Below are 26,152 nucleotides of genomic sequence, written 5' to 3'. Positions count from 1 at the left end.
GCAAGACCTAAGATCTCAACACCTAAAAGTATTTGTTGTAAAACCCCACGACTTGTCGTTTTAAGCTAGCGTTAACTTAGGTTCTTTTTAGTCCATGTACATCTGATTTTGTTTATATCCTATTAGAAACAATAAGCGTTAAAGTAAAATATAAAGTCCTCCCGCAACATCCTTAGCGAATCGAATCTAATTTAACCATTCCTTCCTTTAAACTTTGAAGTACGTAAGTACCTACTTATTTTAAAATCCCTTTTACTCCGTTCATGGTTATGTGTTATTAATTTAACTGGCAACATTTTACAATCTGTTTGACGTAGGCTTAATATCTTTTCACAAATATATTAAAGGCCGTCGTCATATTTATTTTAGACTGGCAACCCCAATTTCAGTTTTGACAGCTGCTCGTTACGCGAACGCTTAAACTTTTAAATTAGTTCTGTTTATTTCAATAAAGTATTAAATTACACATTAAAATAATTTGCTGGAGATAAAATCATGTTGAAAGACAGTATTCGCAAACAATTTTCTGAAGGGCCTTTCACAGTTTATATTATTGTGTCAGATCACCTATTCACTAAATGAAATGACAGCAAATGTATGAAAATAACTGTTAAAATCCCGTCTGATAAGAACATGTATTACTTATCAGACGGGATTTTGACAGTTATTTTCATACATACTATAGATAACTTAGAATACTTAGATATTCTAGAAGTGGTATTTCACCACTACGGACCGGAGTATTTTAGTATGTTAGTTATCTTAGCGAATAACAGTTCTAGAATACTACTGACACGTGTTATCTTATAAAATAAAGGAAATTGAGATTCACCGTGGTAAAATTCAAACGTATTTTAACTAGAATTTGTTATTGAAGAATAGGATGTAACGAATATTTTGTTTTAATGTGTTACTTGGTAACATAAAATCAACACAAGATCCTTTATACTTATAAGGATTAAGGAAGTCAAACTTCACTAATTGCAGAAGTTTGTACTAATAACTTTATGAGATGACGAAACTTTATAGATAGCAGAACATTTATATAATAACAAAATATAAGTGGGAAGTAATAAGGCCAAACTGTCGTAACTTTGATACACCAATGTTAAATACAATTAATGTAACCCAATACTCGGGGGTGTTTGTTTTCCTCCCTTGTTTTGGAAAGAAATGGCGAACAGATGAAGAGACTACATCGATATATTTTTTGCAAATATTTATTAGGGGCACCCTAATATGCGACTACAATATGTCGATAAAGTAGGTTAGCATAATTCTATATTTATAAATGCCTTTCAAATACACTTTTATATAAGTTTATTTCGCATTTCACAATTTATCCTGTGTTACAAACAACAGAATATAAGAACAATCCGAAGAATCTGATTGGGAGAAAGAATCAAAACTATGACCGCCTAGTGCAGTGGTAGCTACGTGGCAACCTACGTAACCAGTGCATGTCCGTGGTGTGATTTATACCACAATTTACAAATAAACCAAAAATAACTTCTCATTTTCCTATAATACACGATCTGTCTATTAAATAATCATGTTTTGAACTACTATTTCCATTTATAACTAGTTTATTAGAGCTGAGATGTACCTACTAAATGTTTCAAAACGTATTGTTCATTGTATTCATAATAACACAAACCATTATTATGTTGCCCTTTCAAATGAGATTTTATGTTTTAAGATCCTATAGGATCTTGTTTAAGTTGTTATAATGAGAGCGGTCTTAGTGAACGCCTGTGGGCATTGTTAATATTCCGGTTACGATGCGGGTTGCTATTAATATTTTATAAGGCACTTGTTACTTTGTTACACATTACTATTGATAAGTTTGTAAATATAGGATTGTAATTGTATTGTTGAAATATGTTATTTGTTTAGTACTAGAGTAATATAAGTTGGAGCAGCCTTAACACTGATCAAATGTTAGTTTTAGGACATTTTGAACTTGGTACCTAGGTACCTACCTAAATTATTTATTAATAAACCTACGAACCCTACATCGCTCTTTTGGACTTGTTTAATATATTTTTGTTTAATAATAAAATAAGATTCGTCATATATACGATACTTGTACTCATATAAGTAGATAAATCAAAATTTCTCGTCTGAAAAAAGGCGTGATTTCATGTAAGTCTATAATAATATGTATTCCGATGTTTAACGTTCTCGAAATCGATGGTATAAAACCAAGTGGACAAAAGCTGGGCCAAATCCCACCTAAACATAAGTTAAAAATAGAAACTTTATTTAATATATAATGCGAAATATCCTCATAAATATGTATTCGGCCTACGCTTAAACATGAGCTTTTACCAAAAGGGATTACAAAGTAACTTTTGTTACCGGAGATGAATAAATAATTAATTTTTAATAGACACGAGCCTCGTAAAGGATGACATTTGATAATGCTTTGTGTCAAACATTTTAGGCTTTTACTTCCTCACTGTAATTAACGTTAGTACAGTTTAAAGTAAAAATATGTTTACACGATCTCATTTTTGACTATAAAATAGTGAATTTGTTACAGTTTTTTACCTAATAATTATATTTCAAAATACGCTCGCTAATGAAATGAGTACTCGTTGTAGCTCCTGTTGTCCTAACGATTTGACGCATGGTTGAACTACACTTGGTTGGTTTGTTTGATGTTATTATCTTCTAGCCTCTGTGCTATCACTATTAAAGTAAAGCGACAATTTAAATACTCTCCAATATACAAAAGTTATTATAACTAAGTAATATTTATAGTACGCCCCACTAAGTAGAGTAAGTAGTTAATTTAACCCAACGGTTGACTGGTAGAGAATGCCTTAATGCATGAACCCCCGGTTTCTGAGGTACATTTAGCGGTAGTTTATCTATTCAATAGCATTTTTGAATATGAGTTTAAACGCTATTGAATAGATAAACTACCGCTAAATGTACCTCAGAAACCGGGGGTAAGTCCGCTTATGTACCACTATTGCACACAAAGTTTAAATAAAAGTTGAAAAATATACATTTATGCTCGTGAACTCGAGACCGTACCTACATAACTTCGTACTTTGTTATCATGTTATTTATACAATAGAGAGCCGAAAGCCAATGTTAAATAATTAGGTACAATCTTGACACGATTGCGGTAACAAGAAGACGGTAGTTGTCAGATTAAAGGAAGCCCCGTATCTATCGTTACACGTGCCTTTGAATCCCGAGAGACTGTTTGAGAGGACTATCATGTTACTCACTGTACCTATTGAAAAAGTGCTTTGTTTAGTAGTCTATTGTATTTGTAGTTGATAGTATATAAAGTATGTAAAAAATGACATACGGCCGACGGCAGGCATAATTTTAGAAATTATGAATAACGAAAATTATGCCGATGAGAGATGGAGAGAGATTTAAAATAAAAAAAATCACGTATATAAAAGTTTGTAACGTAGATTTGTACACAGTTGTTTTATCATATTCAATCAATCATATCACGCAAAGCCTACGTTCCGCATCTTTATTATAAAACACGTATAAAAAAATCCCCGACACACGCATTTTTCTGAAAGAATAAACTTATATGCCTATTACTCACTGCCGCAGCTGCAACTGGAACCACGCAGGGCGACGACATATTGTTTCGAGCGGAGCGGATATCGGAGCAGAGCGGAGCGATTTGAGCACGTGTTTCACCACGCGAGCGCTCAACACGAACACCACGCCCATTAACCACGCGCAGCCTAGAGCGACTAGGACGGCCTAAATGAACAAAAACATTATTATTTATTAACTTTACCTTGTATAATGTTTAGCCAAAAAACATGGTATTAATTAATAATTTTATCGTAAGAAACTTAGTTAACTTGTAAAACACGACACAAAGTCCAACCAAACCAAAACCCTATTATAAATTTACACGGCTTACTTATTTTACACCGGAGGTAAATAGGTTCCAAAGTAAAGAAATTATAATTTAAGTAACTAATAAGGTTACTTACGTAGGTCCCAAAAGAAAATTTACTGCTTTGCTCATCTGGGTCTGAAAAAGAAAACTTTTTATTGTTTCTTATTTCGTTATATATTACTTTCAACAAACACTTTGTAAACAATTATCAAACAAAACTTTCCACAAATAAAAACATGTATCGAATGTTCATATTGAACTTTAACACTATTCTTTATACAATATTTTCTTGAAAACTTACTAAAAGCAGTAGCATTTCCCGCAGGGCCGGCACAGCCTCTATCATCAACCACATTAACTCTAGCGATGAGCTTAACTTCTGGCATTATTTGTTTCGGTCGCTTTTCTCTCCGCTCCTCAGTTCGCTCGCCACCACGCTCACCGCTTCTTGGTGAGTAGTGCTCAGTCACTGGTATGAGGAACCAGTGAGGACTGTCGCCTTCAGAGACCAGGCCGTCGGCGTCCACGAACCGAGATACGGTGTTCATGAACCATGGGGACGGGTGCGCGTCTGACACCATTTGTTTGCCGATACTGTTGAAAATATAATTGGTTTGTATTACAGAGTAAATACTGCTCTTGTCATTTATCAAGTTGTTTTGTAAAAGGGGGTTAGTTTGTTGCTATTTTAGCTGGCGAATTTCTTAACTTCGGACTGCTTGTAGTGTAAGATAATCTTGTGAGGGAGAAACCACTATGGTAATGAATACAGTACAATAGTAACAGTATTTAATATTGTAAAAAGTGAGTCTGGAAATAGACCATAGATCGTGTAAGTACTGCACGAAATAAACGAGGGAAAGGGAAACGTCGTGAGCATAGTAATTTAAGTGACTACACAAAATTATTTGTGCCCCATATGAATGATAATATGTAGATTGTAGATATTTTCGGGGTATAATAATATGGAAGAACAAATAGCTACAGAAATAGATTTCCATATCCGTCAGTAACTGTTTAAAAACAATATAATGTAGGCATATTCGTTATTATTACAAAGTAGGGAAACTCAAATATTATCATTATTTAAATGAGCAGTTGGTAGAGTTATCGATTCTGCGCAAGTTTTGGAATTGTTTTACCTTCATTGATAAAAAGTAAAAAGGGTTTGATGTTACATTTGCTTGTTCCCACGTTCTATTCAATATTTAATCAGGGATCCTTTCAAACGTAGCTTAGTATTATGTGAAGTGTAATTAGCCTAATTTCATTGTACAGTTGCGTGCTTAATACGGTGTATATGAAAGCTTTAGTATTCCTAAATTAAATTGTAATTGCGAAAATATTGAAACAAGCGCTGAGTTTAACTTGGCAAAATTTTTATTGTTTGACTTAGCTACATTAATGTTTCTTGATTTTACAATTACTTAATAACTTTTTTCTTACGTCTCGTCTACGTTATATTATGGATAGCATTACCGTCTATAGTAGTCTCTATCGCAATGATTCACATTTAAAAATTTTGAAACAAATAAGGAAAACTTTGCAGCACAAACAGTTGGAAAAAAACACGTCAAATGTTCCACCATACAAATTATGACGGGAGTTATTTATCATCAGAAGATTTGTTCCCAAAATAAATGGTGGCACCTGTACTTAGGCTGTAAGATGACAGTTCAGATACACATCGTATTATCCTCCTCCGTAGATCCGTCACTCATGTATGATTAATGAAGATACATTATAGAATAAAGGCCTGAAATTATCAATGCCTCCCCATTTACCTTTTCGTATTATCTTATTTCTTTACGCACAATAAGGTTTATTTATGAAGCTGTATTAAAATTGACGTTTTTGTTTACATAGGAAATTGCAGATAGAAAAAGTTTTAGCGAATAATAAGGTGAGACAGGGATGGGATGATGGAATCTGTTTAAATTACTTAAGGAAAATAACGGTGAACAAAGAGATTTTTACAGCGGGTTTAGTGATCCCAAAATCAATAATTGTAAGTAGGTACATCCATTTCTCTGACCGTGTTTTGTGATCTTTGGGTATAATAAGACTGTCGACATTGTGGTACTGAGATTTTTTATAATTACTACTTAACTGCTTATTGTTAGCTTAGCTTAGAGCTTGCTGTCTGATAGTATAGAGGCTGACACATATTATTGAGAAGGAAAAAAAATAAAAACAACGTTTGTGGCGGCCATAAAATACCGCCTAGGGCCACGATTGTAATAATTATAATTTTTACAATATTTTGGCATGTAAGGGCGTCTCTACGCCAAAGTCGCACATTGCGGGTCAGATTAGCTTAGTAAACACCCAAATAGACATTGTACTGCATGGTAACCGAGCATAATATCAAATTAAGGCAATCAAATGCCTAAGAAAACCATTAACGGCTGTCTTAACTAACTTACCTTATTTTAAAATTCTGTTTCTTCAGCCCAGCAGGTAACCTCTGAGGGTACGTAGGTGGTGGAAGAGTCCAGGACACGTTGACGAACAATTCAGCCTGGAGGATCACGGTCTGAGCTGTTACTATTGGTGCCGGCAGCCGCGGAGCGTGGGCGCATGAGCATACGTTGGCTACGCATTCTGGTGGAGACAAGAAGAGTTGATTAACATTATGCCTTTTTAATCGACTAGAATAGATTAAAGTGACAATTTCTTTTAAATTAAGACTTCGAACCCCTGAATGTAATTTCTGTTTTTAGAAAAATATGTTGGTGAGTTATATGATTTGTAAGGAAACATATTTCTTATTAAGTACATAATATAGAACTAAAAGAGAATAAGCAAGAGCTTAGCAGGAAAATCTTAAAACTACATACGTACATAAAAATACACATTAACTTAAACATTTCCGCGAAGTATTCTCAAAATAATAACAATATATTTTCGAAATATAATAAGAGGTCGAACCTAAAACGTCTACATTATAGAAGATACTTTAAATTCATAAATAAAAAGGTAAGTAGATATTTATCTTGTATCGAACTTTCATATTGAACTTTGACTCAATTTTGAGAGCGGAAATTAAACGTCGAGTAGTCAATCTTAAATATTTTGATGGCATCGAAAATAATATTGATTTGTTAAGTTATATTTTAACAAGTCTCCCTTATTTTTGTTTGAAGAAACCAATACCTGACAGTACTATTGCTCAATGCGCCTTTGTTTCGTTATCTACTTAATAATGAAAAGATTGTTTGCTCGCACGAGTTAATTATAGGTAGGTCCTTTTCATTGTCATTGTCATTTGTTGTGTCTTTATTTATGTTACGAGTAATTCGATGCACACGGATAAAGTTATGCTTTCTTACTCTTATAAAGATTCTCGTGCCAATCTTCAAATATACTAATCACACAATAATGTATTTATTTTATTTAATATAATATTTGTTGATTTACTCATATTGCATACTAATAGCTAACAAGAGGTAGGTAAATACCTTTGTTTAGTCAACGCGGTGGTAAATATCGCATTGGTATAATATTGGTTCAAGCCAATATACCATATAATGATTCTAGGAAAAATATGATATCGCAGACTCTATGTACTAAGAGGCAATATGTTATATCTATTATAATTATATTTAAATGGTACCTATCCTAATTATTGAAACACCGAGTTATATTAACGTTTAAACTATTAGGTACGCCTTTTCAATTTCGACTTGGTAATCGAATTGGCACGGAGTAGTCACGTCACAAATCAACTAAATACTAATTCAATTGTATATTATAAGTATGTAAAATATCAAGGGTTTAAAATAAATGTTTGGTGCAAAATCTGATTAGAAAGGTCTCGAAGCTTTCTCGTATTGAATGAAGAAGTACTTTATTATTGTTTAATCAGCCCACTCGACTCAAGCCTCCTCCAAAAAATAAACGATCTAATAATAGCCAATGCTTTTAGTAATCTTTCACAGAATTTGTAGAATATGAAGTGAATTTTCCACTCACTGTCCCATTTTACACGAATCCTGGAACGTTGCTATAGCCATGGGCACAGATTTTCTATTAGCTCTTAGATAATGGCTAATAGAAGGACGTCTTCATAAATCTGATGTCTAGCAGAATTTTTCTACTGTTCCAGGTATTTTAAAGAACGAAAGTCAATAACAAATAACCTTTGGAAACTTAAGGACTACAATTTCAATTCGATCAACTCTCAATATGAAAATTGCAACTATCTCATGTCGCAACCGTCGCTCGGGCGTGGCGCAATTTCCTACTACACTGAACTATAGACTAGCGATTAAAGAAAATAGTTTTCGCAGGAAACGTTATGGACGCTGACCACCTCGATTCTGTCGCATAATTTCTCGATTGCTTGCCGCTTTTCGGTAGTCGATAGTAGTCATCCAAATCTTGTCAACAGCTACTATATTGGCCATAGTCGACGGTGGTAGGAAATTGCAAATACCCATGGCTTTTATTAACCAAAACTATAGTTACTTTGTTCTACTTACCATCTAATTCTACCAGTAGACTGGCTGAGGTGTGTCCGTCCCAGGGATGCGGTATGAGACGCACCATGTACGCGCAGCCGGGTCGTACTGCGCAAGTCTCTGCTACGGGGTTCGACGACGCTGGGATCATCCACCACGTCTGCTCCTGGGAGAAGAATATGAGGATTAGATTTGTATGATACTGCTAAGATTTTTATTGGGAAGTTAAAATTAAACTGCTTTGCTTGTCAATAAAGCCTAACCCGCTTATTCATAAACACATTATAAACCTACTTCAGTTAAAAAGCTACTAAAATTATATTTTCTCTTTTTCATTTCGCTAAGGAGTGAAAGAAATAAAACACTTTATAAGCTTTTCATGGGGTAACCCTCTTATTCATAAAAATATATGAAGTTATGAGTATTTAATTTCGACAGGCTTTTTATGATCATTATTTTCATGATCACGAAGATGTTACGATTAACCGTCATAATATGCGAACATTGTGTTTGTGAATCTTAATGAACTAGCCCAATTCGGATGGTAATCCAATTGATATTTATTAGGTTTATTATCCGTGTGAGGAACCATAATTATAATAGAGAAAATCCCTGTTTTTGCTTTGAAAATATTCTTGCGCCTTTAGTGATAAAAATTATAGCTTTAGATATCTATCTAGCTATAGCCCTGTAATTGGTGCGATAGAATAATATATGGTGCAATAAACTGACAAAAAGTATGACGCAAGATTAGCAAAAATTTCACAATTTCAATTATTAACGTTAATGTCATTAAATACCCTTGACCATTAAATTTCTGAATGCGTATTACGTATCTCAGTTGACAACAAGTGTACGCCAAATTGATGGACTCTATTCAATACATTGCTGTCTTGACGTAACGTGTTAATCATTATAATCTAAGAAAGAAAACTAAATATCGATTCTCTACAACTATCGACTACCGAAAACCGGCTAGCTATCGAGAAATTGTACACGAAAATCTGTTTAGCGCCTCTACCGGGTTCCGTAAGAACTATTATGGCAGTACATTTTAAATGTCAAACTCTCGATACTCGACAATACCTACTGTAGAGAATAGCGCTACAGCATAGTGGGCTTTAAATAGTTGTCAACTGAGATACGTGACAACCCCCTTGTTCCTCAATTCAATTCTTCACAATTGGAACCATCGAGTATCGAGAGTTTGACATTTAAAATGTACTGCCAAAATTGTTTCTACGACGCCCGCTAGTGGCGCTGATCCGATTGTCATACGAAAATTTTCGACAGCTAGCCGGTTGTCGATTCTCGATTTTAGTAGAGAATCGGGTTACAGACAATCTCACCCACATACGACATACACTCGTGTTTGGTTCATACCGATCCGTCGGTGCACTAGTGGGTGCAGTTATAAACACATGCCGAGGAACGTCGTAAACACATTCTGAACTAATATTTGTACTTCGCACGTCGTGAATATTCCATTAATACGTGATACATTGCTGAGAGATCTATACCTACAATCCTACATAATCTCATTTTGATATATCACACGAAACAACGCATCTTCTGAATAACAAAAGATATTGAGACGCACACGTAGTAGGCGGTAACGAATTAAAAAATATTTTAGGCGCGTCTGGTGAAAAGCACAATACTCATAGACATCTACCATAAATTTCATAAACCTTCAGTCGTTCGCTGCTTTAGCCATCTATCCATCTTTGAATTTAAACAAATCTAGATCATCTCAACATTTGCTTGGATATCTCTTATCACTAGCGGCCACGCTTTAATAATTTGAGACTGATATAAGCCCTTTACTTGCTGTCCGGACAAAGTTAAGTCCAATTTCAAAGTTCAAATGCAATGCTTAAAGTAGTTACTACTTCCTGGCGGACGCAGGCACATAGAAATTACACTCCGGTGGTTTAAATCGGTTCAGCTCATTCGCTGAGAGATCGACTCTCACGTTCCTGTTCAGCCCAGATGGAATTCTTTTTTTTTTTAAGCGGTGTGTGCAAGATGTATAACAATGGAAGGTAACTTACCCCTGGAATGTTATATTCGTAGCACATCGGCGTGCTACAATCTTCTGTGTTTGTCATACTCCACACTTCTAATGAGTAATCTGAAGCTGGTGACCCTGAGAAGAAGACACAATTTGATTAGCAGTTCTGACTACCAAAACATTTCTGAATTTTTTTTATAATAGGTGAACTTAAACTCAAATATTTAGCAGACGATTCTAATCAATAGCATGTCGTTTTTTATGCCAATGCTTAATCATACTACAAACATAATATCTCCTGCTGCTTCCAAAGTAGTAAGTGAGAGTAGAGGTGTATAAAATACATCTAGGTTTCGCCACTAACAATGTTAGTCCCATGTAATAGGCGGCGAACCTTTTGCCATTTAATATAATATACTATTTAGGTAATATTATAACCATGCACGTTACCATAATAATTAATTTAATCAACAATCGTTAAAAAAAATGATTATATCATTTGGTAAAAACACAATTCATCATCATGCTAATTTTATACCTTCTTACCTATCTTGTTTTCGACTCATACATACGTATATGAGTACATAATAATTATTTTTGTTTGATTATCCATTTTTACAGTTTGTTTGTACGTTCTTTACAAGATTGATTACATTCGCGAGACGATAGACCAGACATTGAATTAGGGTAACCACGTAAATTTTATTTGCTTCTTACATTTGTTAAAAAATTGATATTTTTAATGCTTCTGCTAATACGATAAAACAATTAACTATGCCATTAGTTTTCATATTGACCCTGGTTCTCTCTTTTGCTCTATTTTTCTCTCTCTATTACAAAATATATTTTACAAGTTGTAAATTTCTTGCTAGGTCGTCTTCATCTGAAATACATGTATACTTATTGCTTTTAAGAATCGTATAATAGTCAATTTTTTATTCATTTCCTTTTTTTCGAACACAACCCTACAATGAAGAACAAAAGAAGCGAAAATGATGATGTATCAAGCTGACGTATTCACAGCATAAACTGTGAGTTATTTAACAACACAGCTATTCTGATAAACTTATAATGAATGCTTAGACAATAAAATACTGCGAAACAGGATTGCATAAAAACACTACACGATCAAATTAAATATTAACTTAACTGGAAACTGACAAATATATTACACAATTTCACCAAAATGGTCATTTTTATTGCACGCTACACCTTATTGTGCAATTTTATAGATGGAGGGGTTGATTAGGTTCAAAATTGGATTTTTTTTACAGTTCTGAGTAAAGGCATTCAATTATATCTACTTAGGTATGAAAAGATTGATGTCTATGATATCGGTTAAACAAATGAATACAAGGTAAAATATTCCTCTTGGTAGAAAATCAAATATTTAAGATAATTAACTTACCTAAAATAAAACGTATGCAATGTGTGCAGGTAACTCAATCCTTATTTACTTTTTTCAGAACGACTTCCAAATTATTGCATCTGTCGCAATCTGGCTTAAGACTATTTAGTTACACCGTATAGTCATAGACACTGTTTACATAAACAAAATTTTCTTACGATTACGCTAATGCATTTAGGAATAAAGCCAAAGAAAACAGGAAAATAGTTTAAATAGTATTGCATTGTTTTAGTGCATCTGTTTAATGTTAGATGCATTTTATGATGCGTCAAACAATGTGTTTCGTAAATATAGCAAATATATGTTTTGCTAATAATACTACAGCTTGTAATCGATCCATTCTACTATCCTAACTCCCGATTTTACAGACGCGAAATTTTGTTTGTACAGATAGATAGATATATGAATGTTTGTTACATTTTCGTGGAAAAACTACGTAGCTACATAGGTATATTCTACTTGAATTTGGTAAACAAATCATTAATCGCCTATATTATGTTTCTACACGTAGGTATACATTAGCTAGTTGTGCGTAAAGCTAGTCTACTAATACTACGATAGTACTAACTAGTACAATTATAAGTTGTATAATTGTATTATTATAATAGTTACTTAGTAAAAACACCTTTTTTCTATCTGAACACGCCTCCTCTAATACTCGTAAACAATTTTTGCAATAATTCAGATGTTTTTCATCATTACGGATAGGTACGATCGGTATCTATGATAACGTTTTTAATTGTCATACTGAATTTCAGCATGGAAATATTATACTTATTGATGTCATTAGACTAGATAACATTAAGAATTAAGATTTAAGAGCTTGCTAATATAAAGAAATAGTGATATCTTGTCAAATGCAGATATTTAACTTACAAAATGCTAAGAAAATTTCGCCTTTAGATCGTTAGAATATGATTGGAGGTGGACCACCGAATATGAACTATGAACAAATCTTGTATGAAAAACTGATTAACATGTTACTACAGAAACGCTTTGTTAGAACGAATTAACAACCGTCTATATAAAATTAAAGTTCTTAGTTTGTACCTATATAGTTCCGCATGAATGTATGCGTTTCTTCTGGTAAATATATACGCCAAATTCGATTCATAATAGCGAAAGGTATACTTATAGTACATTTTTTTGAGCAGTTTGTTCACCAAAGCTTGATTTTTCTTATGTCTAATGCAGCTTCATTCAATCGCAGTCGGTTGGTATACGTGTTATTGCTCTTCGTCATCTCGTTCTCCCTGACGGCTTATGAAGGACACAGGAAGGCTGACCCAACACAAAATATAAGATTTGTTCACTATTTCGTACACAATACTTCGCTACGTATAAATGAACAGTTACGAACAGGAAAATGCCGAGAGCTTCTATTAATAACTCTGGCCTCAGGCTTTCACACCCTTAATCTATAACAATTACCTAGTAATAAGAGCTGCTAACATTTATTTCGCTAGATGTATTAGTCTTCATCTGATCAGTCCGTTATTATTTTTACAAGTTATATTTGCATTGAAAGCTTGAAAATGTGTATAAAACAGTTTTGAAATCTTAATCGTACGCCGGAAATTATCGCTGTCCATCGAGGACCTTTATAATCATATACCTACATCCAGATCTGTTACACACAGTTCTAACTAAATATATAGAGGGATTTAATTATTAAAATTGCACATTAAATTATATTTTTTTAACCTCCTTTAAAATATTCCAGATTTGGGCAAAAGTTTCGAACACTATCAAGTTAAACGCATACAGTCATCAATACCGAGTAAAGTTTTTTAAGTAGGCAATTATTTTCCACAGTTTTATATCCAAACGCTGTAGGTACTTACAAGAGTGAGTTTCCCCGCTGCGTTGAGTTAATACACGAGCCTCGAGAACGTGATTACTCGTGCAAACAATTTACTAATATCATGTTATTTCTGCTTAGTAATTAACCTCGTAATTGCTCTCACATAATAATATTACCGACATCAAAGTAGTTTAGATTAATATTCGTTTTGGGTTATCAACTTCGGAAACTTTTGATTTTGTTATTGGATATGTGTACTTTATATTAATGTTTCATATAAAAGCTTGACCTGTTGTATACTTTAACTAATAAAATATATTAAAGTCGGAATTATTTATTTCATCCGGCTTTCAAATGCTGTAAAACTACGTTTTTGAAATACAAAACCCGGCCTTCGCCGTTACTTTCTGGTCCCACATTTAGTCAATTCCAAAAGTCGCTGAACATATTCAATCTTACAGGGTCCTTTATTCGGAAGCATGGGTACTACTCCATCAAAAAAAACATAAGTATGACGGAATTTTAACTAATTCTACCTGATTGATTGATTCGCATGTCCGAATGTCTCTATTCTATAATCGGACACAGATGCATAGATAGATAGAGACATCTTTAACCCTAAACACTAATACTAAATAGTATTATTATATTCAACATTATAATACTTTATTATAGATTAAATTCTCAATGTAAATTTACTGGCGTTTCGGACATTTCGCTTCAGAGATTTACCTTTGATCGTACCCGTTAATTTGATATGTTTAAAAATGCTTCAAAGATTCCGTGTTTAGTTTGATATTATGACTAATACTAAAGCTATTTAACCTTACAATTATAACAAACTAGCTATTTTTGATACGTAAAGAAACTACCGGGGTGATGAACTGTAATCATTATATCTGTGAAGGAAAACATAGTGATGAAACCTTGCATGCCTAAAATTTGTATAATACATTTATTGAGGGCATGCTAAGTCAAAGTCCCCAACCTACACTTGACCAGCGTGGTGGACTCAAGACTTGCCCTCTTCCTCGTTTGGGAGGAGACTGCAGCTGCCCAACAGTTGGACAGTAATGTATTAAAAACAACATTGATGAATCGATTACATTGTTTAACAGTGTTGAATTAAATAATAGTGTGGCACGAAGCAACGAAACTTTATTTTCTTTAAAGTTTTGTCTATTTTTCCCACGTGAGCATATTGTATGTACAAATAAAATAAGTATCTAATACCTATATATTAAAATTAATCTGTATTAAAATTTATACGTAGGACAGTCGAGCTAGCTACCGACAGATAATACCAGAAAAAACCCAACACTCTACCTAATCAAATTGATCCTAGGATTTTGTGATATTTATCAGTCGCAAACCGCTTTGGCTCTAGAAATAGTATTTATAGTGAAAGAGCAGCTTGATAAAATTCTCGATAAAATATACACGAATGCTACTCGATTAGTTTAAACAATTTAGCGATTTTATTGATTTTCGTTCATGGTTAAAACAACGATTTGTTTCATTTATTTGGACACAAACTAACCAATTTATGTTGTTTTTAACTACTGTACCCTTTTAATATTAACTCAAAATTTAAGTAGCTTCTTCTTCTTATCTTATCGTATGGTTAGTGCTCAACCTAGTGTCAAAGTTGTTCAAGCCGCCCGAAGGTTTTTGACGTGGCTTAGCGACTGTTATCTTAATTGACAACACCCGGGACCGACTTTTTACGTGCCCTCCGTAGCACGGAGACGCCCAGTTCAAATACCACTAAGCGGTCACCCATCTATGGGATGACCGCGCCAAGGGTTGCTTAACCCACAGATTGTTGTCAGACTGATGAGCGCCTCAAAGATGTTACATATTTTGAAGATAACAAAAAGATATTTACCAAGTGATTGAGACCAAGACACATTGAAGTTGAGCTCGTGGTCTGAGTCTTTCAGCGGTAGAGGGTAGACCGCCAGATCTAGTGGGAGACCAGCATGTCTCACTGGGTAGTGACGGTCGGGAGGCTCCGGGTCATCGGCCTGCAACAACATACATTTAACGTTAATCATAATATATATGAAGAAGAAGAGATGATTTTGAAAGGTATAAGACAGCGCGATGCAGATTCGAAAAATTTTGATACACAATTGGCATTTCGTGCGTCAAAATCTCTTCTAATTGTTTGAGATTTCAGGCACTCATAAGAAATCTTTCAAGACTATTATTGAGTTGTGTAAATCAATGACAAGTTCGTCTAAATTTCTATTATTGGGTTTCGGCTTTTAGTTCAGCTATAGCTTAGAGTCCTACAATATAATATATCAATCTTTGTATCACTACAAATCTCTATAGAGTGATAGAGATCGTATAAGATTTAGATGATGTTTCTAGCGTAATGGTAAATGTGCTGTCATTTATAGTTTTAGAAAAATGTAAGTGAAATGATAATTTCTATATACTCTGCCACAACCTATGTTACTCGAAATACAGTTATATTCTTTTTTCCTTGTAACAATACTATCAATATTTGATTACATTAATGATGTAAAGATCGTGTGCAATAAGTAAGGCCTACTACGTTTTTAAATAATAACAATGTGATATCTAATCAAACTAATTGATAAAGCCCTAGGCGACATGCTATCAGGCTCGAAAATTAAGGAAATTAAAACAATGAATGAAATCAATGTTATGAATGAAACATACAGAATTAAATAATTCTGATAGATCGGGCTAGTATCAAGTATACGATGAGATGCGATGCTGACTCGAATTCAAAGAGAGTCTAAAAACTGATGAAGTGAATTGTCTTTTTAACATGTTTATTAGATCCTGACCTGAACTGGTCTCTGGATAGTCCAGACTAAAAGATTCTCATATCTGTGTTTAACCTAACCTTTATACGTCAAGTGAGCTTTAACTAGAAATATGGTTTCGTTTTATTTACTCACCAGTTAGATAGATATAATATGTAGATTGTCTTGTACTTGATCAGAAGAACTACAACATAAATTGACACAACCGTTTTTACGTTGAATTTCTACACGAGTCGTTATGATCGTGGGTTTGCCATATACTTAGAACTTGAACAATTCATATAATAGTTGCTGCGGAACCAAAATCGGAAATCTTTAGTTCAAATTATAACAAGCTCATTAGTGAGTATACAAGCCGCTAATTCTTAGATTTAATTCATGATATACCTATAAAAAGAATGTATTTAATATATTTATAGACATTTAATTAGGGAAATCTATAGACGAATTTCTAATGATAGAATCTAATCAACAGACATATCGTTATAACTAGTGAACAAAGTTATTTTTAAATAATAATTACCAATGAAAATATTCGAGCAGTGAATAAACTTGAAAGGATACAAATAAGGAAAATATCGTTGAACTGAAATTGTATAAATATTGACATAAATAATGTAATCTTGTCAACTGAACGTAATTTGAGGGCTTAATTTGTTTGCCGTTATTATTCGGAAACATATAATTATATGTTTGAGTATAAATACATGAATAAATAATGTGCAATTATATTGGTATAGCTACATGTAAATAAATATTATTTTTTTATATTGTGACAACCTTGTTACCTATGTAATGGCGTATACTGTGCGTGGTACAATTGTCGTTGTTCAGAATGTTAAAGAAAATATAAAATGAAATAATATGAAGAAATATGTAGTACTAGCTTTTAAATTTTCCCATGGAAATGCGTCATTTTCCCGGGATAAAAAGTAGCCTATGTCCTTTCTCGGGTATCAAAATATCTCCATACCAAATTTCATGCAAATTGGTTCTGTAGTTTAGGCGTGATTGAGTAACAGACAGACAGACAGAGTTACTTTCGTATTTATAATATTAGTATGGAGTATGGATGTTGTCTTTTTGCGTGCGCATCAATTTCATATTGGCTAACTGTCTGACTACCCATAAGACTGTGGGGGACTTTTGTTTCGACATGATTGCTTAGCAGTCGAAAGAATGCGGCGTTAAAATATTTTCTGAATAATTTTATTATTACTGTGTTTATGGCGGAATTACGCATAAAGACCGAATCGCTACCAAGGTAGAAAAAATGCTATGAAACACATTAAGACGGTTGTAATGTATCATAATTATAATCAAACAAAATTTGTATTGTATGGACCTTCGAAGAGCGCAACCCGTGCAATGAATTTCCGCGCACTATGCCAGCTGTCTTATTATACACATTATGTTTCATAAAATAATCTATTAATATCCTATTAAGTGTTAGAAAATTATTTATGATTCATTATTTTGATAGATGGATAGTTAGAATCTTTGCGAAAACAGTCCGACGCTAAAATATTTGCGGAACGTTCTTGAATCTGTTTACTGTTTACTAACATAGTTCGTTATTTACTACGTCACGTGGCTGAATGATTTTCCTCATTGGAAACGCAAAGAAACTATAGTTCTATGTTATTTTTATTAAAATTGGCTGTGATAAAAATATTTAAGTTGGTACTGAAGACTCGCGGTTTTTGCTTTATATGAGAAAGTTTGATGTATTAGTTTTCTTAGTCTTGTATTCTATTCTGCCTCTTAGCAGATTCCCATTGGTTTTTGCCAGTTTCTATATTAACTGCAGCAGTTGCTAGTCCATGTATGTATGTACCTTAGACTTGGTAGCACAAAACAGGGTGCTTATGTCCTAACCACTAGGAAGATAGTCTCCTTGTCTTAACATTGACACCAGAATGTAAATGTGCATGTGTAGAGTTCCTAAGTGTCGTCCAAAAACTTGAACACAAGTAGGTGTTTTAGAAATCAAACCGAACGTAGAACCAGTGCAGGGGGCGTTCGAATGCCCGTTCTACCAATCGGGAAAACGAAGCGCAATGCCCTCGCCCTCGTTGTGCTCTGCAATTCTATCCCAGCGAACGTAAAAATCATCCATCATGATGTAGCGAAATTGTTCAAGTTGTTTCGCAGCAGCTTTACAAGCTCCATTCCAGCCAGTCATATTACTTCAGCTAGTCTTTGCTAGAAAGGTGTAAAGGTGTTAATTTTAACTTAGTTATTTCTTTTATCTTGCATTGACGTTATAATACAAGGTGTGTTATCTAATCAGTCACTTTGCGCGTCTAATCGGCCGTGTTAAATATACACTGACATGTGATTTGCATATAAGCCGCAGATTTTCCGTGTATTGCCTCCGTTATCGAACTACATGAATATGTTGACCTGTGTGTTATAAGTTTGATTCCCACATGGTATAATTATTGTAAGTTTCATGATCTGCAGGTGTTTCGGTTCTGTTTGTGTTTGTCAATTTTTAATTTTTTACGTAGATAGGATTGACGGTTGTTTCACGTATTTTTCCATAGCACAATAGTTTTTGGTAAATGCTTATGTTTATGTTTCAACCATAACACAATTAAGAACGTGTTTTAGAATTCTTAGTACGTTTTCTTATTCAAAAATTAAAAGACTTTTAAAGCCCATGAGCCTGAATTATAAAAAAACAGGGAATTTAAGTCGCATAAGAATCGCTCCTTGAATTTTGTACTTTTTTATAATCACAAACTTTGAAAGCAAAACATACATAAAATAATACTGTTTGAACTTCAAACAGCCGACTCAACCTCATAGCAACATATCCCATGAGAACATTACGTTAATAACATCTGTAATTTGTACAAAGAGCCCGTCAGTTTTGTTTCTCATTGAACTCAACAACTTCAAAGAAGTATCAAATGTTTACAATTGGGTCACAGAGTACCGCAAAATATCGGAAAAACAAAAATCAAAAATTTGTTCTTTTCGATGTTCATTACTTTGTTTCTCCACGAACACCAACCGCTTACTGACCAAAGAGTGCAATGAATCGTGAAAATTTGAACTCTGTATTTTCCGTCGTATTTTTCTTGTCGACCTTTTTACTTTTTGATGTTTAATAGATTAAGATGTCATTCGTTAAATTAAGGAAATGGGTCAGGCAACGGCCTTGTTACCGAGCTTTGTTAAAGTTTACTCGAATAAAAAATGTTTGCTCTCTGACTATAGAATAATGTGCAATTACATCGTATTGTTGTGTCATAGAATAGTCGATGTGTTTTGGTTTCTCTCTTTCCTTTTCTGATTGCTTTTTTTTCGGTCATTCTTAGATGAACTGGACTGTGTCTTTTTCTTATAACAAATATTTGGTCTTCTAGCCCGCCAGAATCCGAGTGAAAATATTGGGCTTTTACATAAAAATACCGGTAGACCGTGCTTAGTTATCTTGTTATAAATCAACATGGCTTAGCTTTCTGATTATTTACCACTTTGAGGTATAACTGGGAATATAAAGAGCACACATAAACCTATGATTTCTGCTAAATTGTACAGTTTACTAGTAAATCATCATATATTATTATTATGTCAACGATTTCCCATAAAACGAGTTTCACTATAACAATTTTGTATCGAATCAAATAACCTCACATCAAAAACTAAGAAAAATCAGTTAGACGTGGACCAAAACAATACAAGAATGATATTACGTTAATTTCGCACAAAGAGCTATGGCTTCAGTCAGTTCTTCGTAGAGCGAGTGTCGGGTGACGAGTATTACTTCCCTCAAGGGCAAGGCCACCCCTTACCTTTTACACATCTCTGCAGTTCAAAATGAGACGTATAAAATTATATGTCATTCGTATATTCTAGTATATTTTTATATTTTTATATTTGTATGAAGGCGTGGAATCTCGTGGTATAATTCTTACTAATACGGATAAAAAGATCTTTCCCCATTTAGATGTGGAAAAGTAGATAATTATTGATTTCATTATATTAATGTATGTACTATCGAACAAACTGAATCATGACCCACCATGTGCTCATTTTCTAAAACACGTCTATATACGCGTAGGTCGAAATTAGCTTGCACCTACGTTTCCTTGGTAATGAATTTGTTATCTGTCATTATTGCGACAAATCTTTGTGCGCCAATACAATAATGCTTTGCTACCGTTTTCAACAGGCTCCGTGGCGTAATGGGTTGATGTTACGACTGCAACGCGTCAGTGGGTTCGATACCCACTCGGGACATGGTTTATTCGGCCCTTATAGGAAATAATGTTACTATAAAAATTAAAATAATATAGGGTAACCAGCAAAGTTATTACCCGGTTAAGGAATTGATACACAATTTTGGTCAATAGTATCTTTATTTAGTAAAACATTGACTTAAACTCTATTATATTATATCGCAACTTAAATATTCTTTCTAAAAGAACATTAGTCGTTTATTTCAATAACTTTATACTAATTCAATATAAAACACTTAAAAACAAGAATTACTAGCGAATACTGTTAATTCAAATGTGTTATCCTTAACAAAAATTGCAATAAACTTACTTTTTCTTTTCGAACTACACACCTGTCGCACAAACGTCGGACATGAGTTCTATAAATTAAAATGTTACCAATATTCTGAAAGTGACATATATCGCAATTAATTTAAACTGGTTACTTTAGAAATTAAAATAAACGTATTATTCCTTAACATTGGCAATCACTGTATGATGGGCAATGACTATAGTGGTTACCCTAATCGTTTCACAGATTTCTAAATGACGTGCTATTTGATATTTGACACAAATAGGTTTTTTTCACAGTGAAAAGAGTTTAGACTATTTACACTCTAGATTCAAATTAAGAGTGATTTATGAAAAAGGTACCTACGTACTATAATAACAAAGGTCAAAGTTGTCTGTAGTCGTAATACATCATAACACAGTCGTATGCATGTTTAAAATGTCCTAAGTGCAACTTTGACAATAGAGACGAAATTCTTACTGTTTTGACGGTGTCAAGCGAATTATCGGCAAAATGGGTCATGATTCAGTTGGTTCGATAGTACCTACACATTATCATCGTCTTATGTCTGTGAAATTGTGAACATATTTACAATAATATTGTTAACAATATTCGGTAGTACCACCTCGAATCGTAATCCCCAAGTAATATTTCCCGTGAAATTACAAGAATAAGTTTACTATTCGGTATGTACTGTATTTGTTTACAGAATTTTAAGCATTAAAAGCTATTTTGGCGTTCAGTTCTTACAATCATAATATGATTAAGCGGTCTTTAGCAAGTTAGTCTTTCAATTGCAGCATTCAGGGCAACATTTTGTTGTTTAACTATAATAAAATTGTCACCTACAGAAAAGTTTTACGTCTATTAGGTACGTACAAAGTAAATATGCTCATCAAAATAAGTGCATATCTATGTGCCAACCAAATAAAATCCATTATCGCGATAGCGCTGCAACACTCCGAGATAATCAATAGACAATCAAACAAAACAATATTCATTGAGATTACAGAACAAAGCTTCTGTATTTTGCAAAACAAAGGTCAAAGTCAAGGAATAACGTTCTTCTCTACGGAAAAGAGCATTACAATCCAAACATTTCGCGCGTTATTTATATTACGTAGGTCGTAGGTATATCACTTAATAGTGCACAAGTTGCTTAGTTCGCGGCTGGTGTTAACTAAGCTCGTGGCTTAGTAAACAACAGCCGCGCGGATTGATCTCTGAGGTTAAGCTATGCTTGCCGAGGTTGTTCTATGGATGGGTGACCATCTTATACATATCGAGTTCCTCAGTGTTTCGGAAGGCACATTAAATTGTGGGTCCCGGCTGTCATTTTCGAAGTTCTTTGACGGTTGACGGAAGAAGCTTGAGAGTCTGACAACCAGTCTTACCGGGGTATTGGGTTGTGGAGGTCAGATAGGCAGTCGCTCCATGTAAAACAATGGTATCCAGCTGCATTAGGTCTGGCGGCTGGAAGCCGACTCCAAAATAGTTTGGAACAAAGGCTCAGCCTATATATAGCGTCTGTAACGGCATGATTCCCGTATAGAGTGAGCTCTACTTGGGACTTACTTACTTGGTCCCGAGCGGTATCCGCAACTGCAAGCTGTCTTTAAAACCAGCAGATTTATTTGATCTTCGAGGCGGATTCTGCGTCTTTAACTTCCACACTTTGGGAAGACACTGAGAATTCCTGGACGAAATTTTATGGGATAACCGCTTTATTTGCCTCTGCACGGCATTAGCACTGCACTGCCGAAGAATCACGTTATCCATAAAGCAATGTTTCGTTACCGATCCCAATCTAAAGATCTGATATTGTTTTCTTTTTATTGATATTGGCACCGGCATTTACAGACTTTTGGGAGAAGCGAACAGCGTACAATTTCTGTGCAGCTGATGAAATTCGTCGTAGGGGCTTTTCCAAACCATCTAATTTCAGTTTCATTTTCACAAACTCTGAATAAGTATAGATTAAGTTTTCCCTTTAGAACGAGAAATTCTATATTATTACGTGATTGGTATTATTGTATAGTAATACAATGTTTATTTTCTTAAGTATACTTTTGTGTTGATAGTAGTACTAATATAAATATTTACAGCGAGTGTAATTGTAACAAGTGAAGGCAACCATTTGTGTATTTAGACTGTCGATGTACGTACAACACGCACTTACTATTATTCAAATGTTGATGGATAACATCTTGTATGTGTTTTGCAAATACAAAGTAGCTTTTTTAATCCCGGTTTCTGAGGTACAGTTAGCGATAGTTTATCTATTCAATAGTGTCAAAGCTCATTAGAAAAAACGCTATTGAATAGATAAACTACTGCTAAATGTCTTCAGAAACCTGGGGTTAGAGGTTGGTATTGAGTATCGTATCAAGGACGTATTAATTGCCTTCACGACTGTCAAAATATTTTCTTTATTGTCTTGCCCTTGATGATCATAGATCGTTTTAATCTTCGTAACATGAAGACAGTGTGGTCTACGGGTATAGCTTATTCAGCCGTATGAACTGCGTTTTGCCTATTACAATGTTAGTTTCATTGAATATGCCATACGCTAGGCGCATTACCAAACGCCGAGCAATTTCTACAACTAATACTACTATTGAGGATATGCCAACAGAAAGGAACAAAAACAATAACTGTTTATCAAACTTGACGACATTCGATATCGACGATAGCTCGATTCTCTGCTACTATCGACTGCTGACAAGGCTAGCTATCGAGAAATTTTGCATGAAAATCTGATCAGCGCCTGGAGTTCGTAGGAACTATTTTGGCAGTACATTTTAAATGTCAATCTCTCGATATTCGACTGTCCCGACTGTGGAGAATTGCGCTACTGATCAGTTTTCGTACACACTATCGCTGAGACACTTAAGATTCCATCTATGGTCTCTAAATTTAACCCAAAATTCAGTGTATTTTCTACACCATCTGAATTAAAATAGCCGAAGCATATGAGCACAATATTTTGACAACTGTTACATACGTCGCATAAATCAGACAATGTTTCTCTAGGTTTGTATATTTTACGTTCATCTATCGCGTTAATATGCACAGTTTATTTGCTAACATAACTTTAGATTTAGATGTTCATCTTGAATGTTAACGAGTAGCGAAGTGGTTTAATTGTGACATATTATTGAGAGTATTAAGTACATTCCAATAAAAAAAATCCTAACATCACTTTTCTAGGCTAAGAAATAGAGCCAGATATCTCACGAATAGCAGCAAAATAAACGTTCAATCAGACATAAGTAATACGTACATACAACAAGATCGATTTACAAATACGGTTAATACGTAATATCATTATAACAAGTTATAATAACACGAAGATATCAAAATAACCACAAACATATTATTATAAATATGTTGGTCACGTATTCAGATCCTGTCACGGAAGCGACATGCGCGGAAATCAGTTCCGCAACCCCAATGCCTCGGGGTGAAATCTCAAAGGAACGCTGCTAACTTCACGACAGTAATCCTCTTAAGGGTATACAGTAGTCTATGTTGCGTTGTTATTTGAACTTGACTTCCTAATTTTACTATTCGTATTAAATATCTTAACTTGTTCGGTCATTTCACTTTTTTGTGGAAATAAAAGACAGTTTCGAGTTTCGAGGATAATCTCTTTCAACTGGTCGTATACTGCTAAATTTATCAAATTCAAAAGTTAATTATAACTGTTATAGTCCAATAACTTAGTAAAGCTTTATGTGCAAAGTTCGCGGCTGAAAAATGTTGCCTTTTTGATATAGCTCGGAATGTACTTTATTTTGGAAACGCACAAAAATTCCGAATTATAATCTAGATTAATCGTACATGCCAAGGCTCTCTACTAAGTTGACTATAACTATGAATTTATTGAAAAATTCTGAAAAACATATTCAGTTTCGTAACCTGCCGTGTTTGGTACAAAAGCGGGCTCGCTTTACCATAGAATCAACAATGTAAACAGATATATCAGTACCTCGATTCTGTACATTCGATACTAACGTCACGCTATCGAATACCATACATTTCTTTCGAGCTACTCGATAGAAAACCGGCAGCAATCCGGCAGAGAATCGCGACCTATCGAGTATCGAAAACTTGACATTTAAAGTGAGAAAAAGTTTCGTTCTGAAAATTTGTTCTTTAAATAAAATTTAATTGGTAATAATTGTGTATAAACTAATTTTAAATATATTATATAGTGGATAAAAAATAATTATGAAAGGTATTATTCTCATAAATAATAATTATAGTCTACTTTAAACGGTATTAGTAAAAATAAATCAATAACATAAAAATATCATAGTTAATGTTGTTCAACGAAACATTATCAACACAAAAAAAGAATCAGTGTCTTTTTATTTCTACGTTGAAACAGGCAAAGGAGACAATATCTTTTCAGCCTCGTTGGCCTCGTCTTCCTAAAAATATCCAATAAAGATTATTAAAATAATTTATTAAAATTAAAAATGGAAAGAATATTTTATTTCGAAATTCGAATTTCGAATTGCCCCTAAGTGCGCTCCAGCAAAAAAAAATATTTATTTTATTTTATTTTAATGTTTGGTGGAAAATGGCGCCATTGAAGAACATAATTGTTGCGAAAATCCGCTAGGGGCGCTGATCAATTTTTCATACACAATTTTTCGATAGCTACTCGTTACTCGATACTCGATACTCGCTAGTTGTACAGAATCGCGGTACAGATATCTGTCAAAATAACATGAAATTGACATTTTATGTTTAAGTTCCCAATTAGGGTATTTTACTCCGTCAACAAAATATTATTAAACCTTATTACAAAAGGTGCGAAAATGCTCACGCTAATCGTTTTTTTGTTAGGAAAACATGACATTGTGACGTCACTATGTCGTATTTCGACTGGTAGTAAAATACCGTACTGAGATATTAACTGGGTTGGGATTGGGCATTGCATAACACAATTAGAATAATATTAGGAGACGCGCGCAATCATGATGGCCAAGCCGTCTATTGATCAAGATAAGGTGATTTTTTTTATTTTACCACATTATTTGAAAGGCTTTGATTTAACAACTGTTATTTTGAGTGACAACCACAGTAACTGCCTTTAACGTGCCTTCCTGAGCACGGAAATGCTTAGTTTTAACATCACCATACGGTCATCCATCTATGGAATGACCGTGCCATGGGTTGCTCAACCCAGACTTCGTTACCGACTAATGAGTGCAACTGGCTATGAGCGCCTC

At 34.0% G+C, this 26,152-nt stretch overlaps 1 protein-coding gene across 3 annotated transcripts in view; it reads right to left on the bottom strand.

Annotated features, from left to right (window-relative positions):
- Positions 1-26,152, bottom strand: part of LOC142977572 (uncharacterized) — a 155,823-nt gene that overhangs the window by 113,874 nt on the left and 15,797 nt on the right. For all 3 annotated transcript variants that reach the window (XM_076121539.1, XM_076121540.1, XM_076121541.1), the window contains 7 exons: positions 15,470-15,608; positions 10,410-10,504; positions 8,377-8,521; positions 6,319-6,496; positions 4,194-4,486; positions 3,987-4,027; positions 3,584-3,747 (listed from right to left, as the gene is read on the bottom strand). In XM_076121539.1, the coding sequence (XP_075977654.1) occupies positions 3,584-3,747; positions 3,987-4,027; positions 4,194-4,486; positions 6,319-6,496; positions 8,377-8,521; positions 10,410-10,504; positions 15,470-15,608 (1,055 nt within the window). The remainder of the gene's footprint in view (positions 1-3,583; positions 3,748-3,986; positions 4,028-4,193; positions 4,487-6,318; positions 6,497-8,376; positions 8,522-10,409; positions 10,505-15,469; positions 15,609-26,152) is intronic.

Source organism: Anticarsia gemmatalis, chromosome 13, assembly GCF_050436995.1.
Source record: "Anticarsia gemmatalis isolate Benzon Research Colony breed Stoneville strain chromosome 13, ilAntGemm2 primary, whole genome shotgun sequence".
NCBI classification, from domain to species: Eukaryota; Metazoa; Arthropoda; class Insecta; order Lepidoptera; family Erebidae; genus Anticarsia; species Anticarsia gemmatalis.
The sequence above is the reverse complement of the archived record's forward strand: the minus strand, read 5'-3'. Positions and strand labels throughout refer to the sequence as shown.